This window comes from Pristiophorus japonicus, chromosome 10 (assembly GCF_044704955.1).
Source record: "Pristiophorus japonicus isolate sPriJap1 chromosome 10, sPriJap1.hap1, whole genome shotgun sequence".
In the NCBI taxonomy this organism is placed as follows: Eukaryota; Metazoa; Chordata; class Chondrichthyes; family Pristiophoridae; genus Pristiophorus; species Pristiophorus japonicus.
The window spans coordinates 163,449,628-163,458,390 of record NC_091986.1 but is presented as its reverse complement, the minus strand read 5'-3'; the positions used below and the strand labels follow the sequence as shown (position 1 = coordinate 163,458,390).

The 8,763-nt window shown below is 42.4% G+C and overlaps 1 protein-coding gene across 4 annotated transcripts in view; it reads right to left on the bottom strand.

Moving 5' to 3' along the window:
* Positions 1 to 5,730: 5,730 nt before the first annotated feature.
* Positions 5,731 to 8,763, bottom strand: part of wasf3b (WASP family member 3b) — a 168,980-nt gene continuing 165,947 nt past the window's right edge. For all 4 annotated transcript variants that reach the window (XM_070892274.1, XM_070892278.1, XM_070892275.1 and 1 more), the window contains one exon: positions 5,731 to 8,709. In XM_070892274.1, the coding sequence (XP_070748375.1) occupies positions 8,552 to 8,709 (158 nt within the window). In that variant the 3' untranslated portion in view covers positions 5,731 to 8,551. The remainder of the gene's footprint in view (positions 8,710 to 8,763) is intronic.

Genomic DNA, 8,763 nt, shown 5'->3' with positions numbered 1-8,763 from the left:
GCTGCATTTGCAACACCTTAATCATCTATTGCATGCTGACTTCAAGCTTATTGCAGTAGATCCTGTGCTCACCCTATCTCCATATTCGCACATGCACAGGCCTTGGAAGAGTAATTGGAGTGAAGGAAGAGGGGAATGACAATTGGAACCTTAGGGAGGGGTGAGATGGCTGAGGCAAACTGGTGGGCTGAGGATGTTATGGAAGGCAGAATAGGATGAGGAAGGAGTATTGAATGAATGTGGGGGCAGGGCAACTCAAAGTAAATGAAAGTGGAATCCAGATTGGTGAATAGTCACAGAGGAGGGTATCAAGTGCACAGGGACACGAGGAGAAGGGTGTTGAGAGGATGGGGTGGTGATGGAAAGAAGGCATAATGCGGAGGTGGGGATACAGGTGTGAGGGGATGGTGTGAAGCGGAAGAGGTAGGAAAGGTATTAAAGGGAGTTGTGAGAGGGATAAAATGTAGAAACAGCAATGAGACCAAGCCTGTGCTAGGAAGTGGTAGTGGAAGAGACAGGGTGTGGAGTTGAAGTAGCAAACATCAAGAAAGGAGAGTGGAGTAAAACCCAGCCAGCTTGCACCCCATATCTGCATCCCTCACCCAACATCTGAACAGAACACTCTGCCAACCATTACCAACTGGTGCCCGTACCTGCCACCCACAAAAGGAATGGGGGAGGGAGAGAAGGCAAAATAATGAAAGAGGAAAGGACACAAAAAGAGAGGGATGGAGTATTCATTGCGAGAGGGATGGAGTACAAAAGCAGGGAGGTCCTGCTGCAACTGTATAGGGTATTGGTAAGGCCGCACCTGGAGTACTGCATGCAGTTTTGGTCACCTTACTTAAGGAAGGATATACTGGCTTTGGAGGGGGTACAGAGACGATTTACTAGGCTGATTCCGGAGATGAGGGGGTTACCTTATGATGATAGATTGAGTAGACTGGGTCTTTACTCGTTGGAGTTCAGAAGGATGAGGGGTGATCTTATCGAAACATTTAAAATAATGAAAGGGATAGACAAGATAGAGGCGGAGAGGTTGTTTCCACTGGTCGGGGAGACTAGAACTAGGGGGCACAGCCTAAAAATACAGGGGAACCAATTTAAAACCGAGTTGAGAAGGAATTTCTTCTCCCAGAGGGTTGTGAATCTGTGGAATTCTCTGCCCAAAGAAGCAGTTGAGGCTAGCTCATTGAATGTATTCAAGTCACAGATAGATAGATTTTTAACCAATAAGGGAATTAAGGGTTACGGGGAGCAGGCAGATAAGTGGAGCTGAGTCCACGGCCAGATCAGCCATGATCTTATTGAATGGCGGAGCAGGCTCGAGGGGCTAAATGGCCTACTCCTGTTCCTAATTCTTATGTTTCTTATGAACTACAAAACATGAAAAAGGAAATGAGAAACAAAATTGGACTCAGAGGCAAACAAAGAACAGAGGGACAGAGTGCAAGGAAAGTAAAGAGAACTAGCAATGTGCAGATGCCAAAGACAGGTAGGAGACCATATTCTGTGACTCACCATGAGCAACACCATGGAAGACTCACTTATATTTGAAAGAACTAATCAATTGTGTAAATCTATTAATGTTTAAAAATAGTTGCTCCACTTCAATGCCATTCATAATTGGATTTTTCCTGGGTTGCCTGAACGAGAATTTTAAACTTATTTTTCTAATGATGGATTCAGCATTTTTCTTCAACAGTAAGCCAGTGGCTTAGATTTGGTTTCAAAAATAGTGAGTTGGAGTGTTAATTAGTGTACATAAGATTGTTATGTACATTCTCAAATATTTTGGGCCTGAAGGTCCAATGAAAGAACTTGCATTTATATAGCACTTTTCACAACCTCAGACTTGCCAAAGCACTTCACTGCCAATGAAGTACTTTTGAAATCCCCGGGGCCTGATAGTCTGCATCCCAGAGTACTTAAGGAAGTGGCCCTAGAAATAGTGGTTGCATTGATAATCATTTTCCAACAGTCTATCGACTCTGGATCAGTTCCTATGGACTGGAGGATATTGAATGTAACACCACTTGTTAAAAAGGGAGGGAGAGAGAAAGCGGGTAATTATAGACCGGTTAGCCTGACATCAGTGGTGGGGAAAATGTTGGAATCAATTATTAAGGATGAAATAGCAGCGCATTTGGAAAGCAGTGACAGGATCGGTCCAAGTCAGCATGGATTTATGAAAGGGAAATCATGCTTGACAAATCTTCTGGAATTTTTTGAGGATGTAACTAGTATAGTGGACAAGGGAGAACCAGTGGATGTGGTGTATTTGGACTTTCAAAAGGCTTTTGACAAGGTCCCACACAAGACATTGGTGTGTAAAATCAAAGCTCATGGTATTGGGGGTAATATATTGACATGGATAGAGAACTGGTTGGCAGACAGGAAGCAGAGAGTCGGGATAAATGGGTCCTTTTCAGAATGGCAGGCAGTGACTAGTGGAGTGCCTCAGGGCTCAGTGCTGGGACCCCAGCTCTTCACAATATACATCAATGATTTGGATGAAGGAATTGAGTGTAATATCTCCAAGTTTGCAGATGACACTAAACTGGGTGGCGGTGTGAGCTGTGAGGGGGACGCTAAGAGGCTGCAGGGTGACTTGGACAGGTTAGGTGAGTGGGCAAATGCATGGCAGATGCAGTATAATGTGGATAAATGTGAGGTTATCCACTTTGGGGGCAAAAATGCAAAGACAGAATATTATCTGAATGGTGGCAGATTAGGAAAAGGGGAGGTGCATTGAGACCTGGGTGTCATGGTTCATCAGTCATTGAAAGTTGGCATATAGGTACAGCAGGCGGTAAAGAAGGCAAATGGTATGTTGGCCTTCATAGCTAGGGGATTTGAGTATAGGAGCAGGGAAGTCTTACTGCAGTTGTGCAGGGCCTTGGTGAGGCCTCACCTGGAATATTGCGTTCGGTTTTGGTCTCCTAATCTGAGGAAGGACGTTCTTGCTATTGAGGGAGTGCAGCGAAGGTTCACCAGACTGATTCCCGGGATGGCTGGACTGACATATGAGGAGAGACTGGATCAACTGGGCCTTTATACATTGGAGTTTAGAAGGATGAGAGGGGATCTCATAGAAACATACAAGATTCTGACGGGACGGGACAGGTTAGATGTGGGTAGATTGTTCCCGATGTTGGAGAAGTCCAGAACCAGGGGACACAGTCTTAGGATAAGGGGTAGGCCATTTAAGACTGAGATGAGGAGAAATTTCTTCACTCAGAGAGTTGTTAACCTGTGGAATTCCCTGCCGCAGAGAGTTGTTGATGCCAGTTCATTGGATATATTCAAAAGGGAGTTAGATACGGCTAAAGGGATCAAGGGGTATGGAGAGAAAGCAGGAAAGGGGTACCGAGGGAATGATCAGCCATGATCTTATTGAATGATGGTGCAGGCACGAAGGGCCGAATGGCCTACTCCTGCACCTATTTTCTATGTTTCTATGAAATGTAGTTACTGTTGGAATGTAGGGAAATGTGGGAGCCAATTTGTTCATAGCTAGGATCCATAAACAGCAATGAGATAAATGACCATTTTTTTTTAGTGATGTTGATTAAGGGATAAATGTTGGCCAGGATGTCAGAGGAAATCACCCGCTCTTCATCAAAAAGTGCCATGGAATATTTTACGTCCACCTGAGAGGACAAGGAAGGGTCTCAGTTTTATGTCTCATCCAAAAAATGGCACCTCCTTCAATACTGCACTGGATTGTCAGCCAAAGTTAAGTGCTCAAGTCCTGGAATGGGGTTTGATCCCTCAAACTTCTGACTCAAGAGTTGAGAATGCTACCACTATGCCAAGGCAGACAGCATTCCATTTTCACAAAAGGAGAATTTAGCTAAGGCAGGCATTTTGCCTTATAAGAACAGGCCTCTGTTCGTATAACAAAGAATAAGCGTTTATCTCAGGGTGGAAACCGTTATTGGTAATTCGATGGACCAAGTCCCCATCTCATCAACTTAAGGGGGGGATAGGCAGTTCCCATCATCTTAATATTGAGAGGGTAAGCTAGCTGAGGAGTAAAGGTAAATTGATTATTCTCACTCCCAAAGTTTTATACTGCTCATTCATAAAAATAAACCAGTTGATGGTTTGAAGCTCTGTTTTGTCCAGGTAATGTGCAATTTCATTCCATTTTCCATAAAGATAGGAGAATTCACTTGGTGGCACATGTCATTTTTCAGCAGCCATATATGAAGTCATGCCAGACACGAGACTCCCAAAGCAAGTGCTCTACTCGGACTTCCTTCACGGCAAACGAGCCAAAGGTGGGCAGAGGAAACATTACAAGGACACCCTCAAAGCCTCCCTGATAAAGTGCAACATCCCCACTGACATCCGGGAGTCCCTGGTCAAAGACCACCCTAAGTGGAGGAAGTGCATCTGGGAGGACGCTGAGCACCTCAAGTCTCATCGCCGAGAGCAGAAATCAAGTGCAGGCAGCAGAAATCAAGCGCAGGCAGCGGAAAGAGCACGCGGCAAACCTGTCCCACCCTCCCTCCCTTACTCTCAATGACTATCTGTCCCACCTGTGACAGGGACTGTGGTTCTCGTATTGGACTGTTCAGCCACCTAAGGACTCATTTTAAGAGTGGAAGCAAGTCTTCCTCGATTCTGAGGGACTGCCTATGATGAGGATGATGAAGGGTGGGGTCATCCTATCATTTAACTAGGTACTGGGCAGAAAGGATACACTCCAGATCATAGCAGATGCGAGGTCCATTTACAATGGTGGCTGGTAATGTTGGACTTGAGAGAATATGTAGCAGAAAAAACACAAAAACTGTGGCACTCATTAAACATGGAATCCTTTCCTTGCCAACCTGCCTTTCTGACTTTTCAGGAGCAACAGTATAATTTCTGAATGTGCTTCGAAATTCCACTCTGTAATGGGGGAGGCAATTTAGCAGATTTGGAGCAGAGGAGAAGGAAATTTGGGTACTTCTTCACTGCAACAAGAGTTTCCGTCTGGGAGGACAGTAGGCACCTCTTTGACACCAACCCCATCCCAATGTCAATTTGTGGGTGTGCCTGGCAGGAGCTCATCAGATACATTTCTTGTGCAACCAGTGATAAGTTCGCCTGCATGAAGAAGTATACTTGCTATAAAGGAACATACATGGACATCACAATGCCATATTCAAATTACAATCTATCCCAGATTAATCTAATGGCATTTGAATATGGGGCCCCACCAGCAAAGGAGCAGCAGCTAAGAAGATTTGATCCATTAAAAGCATTCAGCCAGATTGCCCTGTTCCGCCCTCCCCGCGCCCCCCCCCCCCCCCACCGCGCCCCCCCTCCCCGCGATGGAGCAGCAAATTGTCACTTTGAAATCCTGCAGGGTCTGCAGAGTGGGTGGTCCAATAGTTCCAGCACTGGTGTGGACACCTGACCTTAATATGCAAATGACTTGTCCCTGGGATTTGTGATGGAGGTCACAACGAGGACAGACAGGCAGAAGTTCCGTCCTTCCGGACTCTGACAGTGCAATGGCCCCACTGGAATTTCTAAGTTACAGTCCTAAAAGCTATAAATATTTATGAGGCTGAGCATTATCCCCTACAATATTAGTCAGATGTTTTAATGTAATTTAAAAACACTGGGAACAACACAAATGTTTTGTGTTGAGGTTTAGTTTATTTGAATTCACTTTTATAATTTCCAGCATTATAAGTTTACACATCCATATATAAGTAAAGAGTAGAAAAAATTACTTGCTGTAAATAAAAATTTAATATGAAACAAATCAAGCATAAACTATGTTGTACAAGCCAGTTTCGTTCATTATTTGAAAATTGTTACATATTACTGCAAAAATATTAAAACAGGAACAAATAATACCAAAGAAATGGGATTTACTTGAATTAGTTAAAAAGAAAAAAAGGAAAGACTTGCATTTATATAGAGCCTTTCACGACCTCAGGACATCCCAAAGCGCTTTACAGCCAATGAAGTACTTAAGTGTAGTCACTGTTGTAAGGTAGGATGTGTAATGTTATACCTGTACTTATATATTTACGACAATTCATACAGAAAATAAAATAAATCTTAAGCTATTGGCAATATCTGCTGACTACTTCATAAAAATACTATACATTATCAGAATAGTATAACATTTCTATGTAGCATTCGATTACATTAATATGATTTTTCAAATTTATGATACTGTTTGGTAGGGGGAATACTTTAATTTTCATCTCAAAATAAAGCAGATTTAAAAACGAATAAGCTGCATGTCTTAACTGTGGGTTAATTTTGTGCCTAGCTTTTTTGCAGTTATGATCCTCAAAAGTTTACACTATATGGATGATAGTCATTGAAGTTGAATGATTTAGCTTTAATTTATCTAATGCTCAGCTAGTGACTATCCCTATACAAGGGCTTAACAGGATAGATGCAGGGAGGATGTTTCCCCTGGCTGGGCAGTCTAGAACCAGGAGTCAGTCTCAGAATAAGAGGTCAGCCATTTAGGACTGAGATAAGAAGAAATTTCATCACTCAGAGGGTTATGAATCTTTGGAATTCTCTACCCCAGAAGGCTGTGGAAGCTCAGTCGTTGAGTATATTCAAGACAAAGATCAATACATTTTTGGATATTAAGGGATTCAAGGGATATGGGAATAGTGCAGTGGAGTTGAGGTAGAAGATCAGCCATGATCTAATTGAATGGCGGAGCAGGCTTGAGGGGCCAAATGGCCTACTCCTGCTCATATTCCTTATGTCCTTATGTTAAAAATAAAATACTGCAGATGCTGGAAATCTGAAATAAAAACAGAAAATGCTGGAAATATTCAGCAGGTCAATGACCTTTTGTCAGAACTGGAAAAAGTTAGAAATGTAACAGATTTTAAGCAAGTACAGGGGTGGGGAAAGGGGAGGGGAGAAAAGAACAAAAGGGGAGGTCTGTGATAGGATGGAAGGCAGGAGTGATTAAATGACAGATGGAATGATAGTACAAAGCAAAATAAGATGGTAATGGGACAAGTAAAGGAACAAAAGATGGGTCTAGAAGAGCTGTAAATGGGAATGGCAGAATCAGCAACAGCTGCCATGTGAAAAAATAGGGGCAGAGGTTGTGGTCTGAAATTGTTGAACACTATGTTGAGTCAAAAAAGCTATAAAGTGCCTAATTGAAAGATGAGGTGCTGTTCCTCGAGCTTACATTGAGCTTCTTTGGAACAGTGTAAGAGGCTGAGGACATAGAGGTGGGAGTGGAATGGAGAATTAAAGTGGCAGGCGACCGGAAGCTCGGGGTCACACTTATGTACTAAATGGAGGTGTTCCGCAAAGTGGTCACCCAATCTGCATTTGGTTTCTCCAATGTAGAGGACACCGCATCGTGAGCAGTGAATACAGTATACTAAATTGCAAGTACAGCAAGTAAATTGCTGTTTCACTTGGAAGGAGTGTTTGGGGCCCTGTACAGTGGAAAGGGAGGTGGTAAAAGGGCAGGTGAATCAGAGATATACTTGTAACTTTTATGATTTAGTATACTGTTTTCACTGTTTCTCTTTCCACAGATGCTGCCTAACCTGCTGAGTATTTCCAGAATGTTCTGTTTTTGTTAGTGACTATCCTCCTTGGGCAAAGTGGGATAAGTTGGATCTCTCTGGGTCCAAGATGATATCACTATCGATGGGAGATTGAATCCTCATAGCAGTGTCAGTATTCCAATTCCTGAGGCAGGACTATCCACAGTATTCCATGGCACTGTAGATAATTGACCAGCGAGTCTATTTCATTGATAGGACTGATGGGGTAGAGACTTATCACTGGGATCTGGGATTCTTCCTCCTCAGCTCCAAATAACCCCACAAGCCAGAACAACAGAATGGTCTCAGCTAGACTAGCTGTGGAAAGTTAAAACTGTGCTTTATGCTGGTAAGTAATTATTCACACTGGTGGGGGTAGAATCACTAAGCCTTTGCTCCTGCCAACTGCACCAAAGTTCTCTAGGTTTAGATAAGTGAGGTGTACTCCTACAGAGAAAGATTGTGCATTTCATGTCAGGCAAATGTAAACTCTACAGATGTGCATTTCTCAGGAGTTTGGTTTGGAGACTCTTAAGCATATTGATGAGTCTCCACACAGTTCAAGACACCCAGATGGCCAAAAAGGAAAAAGATAGCTTCACTTTCTATAGCTACTGAGTCAAAGAAAGTTGTTCATTGGGTCAATGAAGCATTTTCAATAATACTGAAACTGATAATGAAATGGGATATTAATTGGCACTAGTTATGAACTACTTAATCTGCTATTACATAGTATGTTCTTTATAAATGAAAAGTTGTATTTTTACCAAGTTTAACTGTGTCAAGAAATCATACTCCTGGGAGGTGTACTTAATTAAATTTGTGTTTAACTCTTTTTTATCATTTTAACTTCTGAAACATTCACAACAGTTTTAGCTGGAATTCATTTTCTCCTCATCTAAAATCCATTTAAATAATTATAATTGTGCTGTTTCAGGTTTGTCCCATATTACTTTTCCACTTCATACTAAATTATTAGGACCATTGAAGCATCGATGTTACTCGGACCAGTCATTCTCATCAAACTCCGAGTCATCATCTGAATCACTATATTCCACAGCAATACGTCTTGACAGAATAGTTGCCACATCATTCCCAACTGGCTCTCGCTTAGCTTCTTGCTCACGTTGCTCTTGAACTTTTTTCAGTTGAATACCTAGAGTAAAGAAAGTTGATTCCAGTAAAACTGCAAGATTATTTTAATAACCAA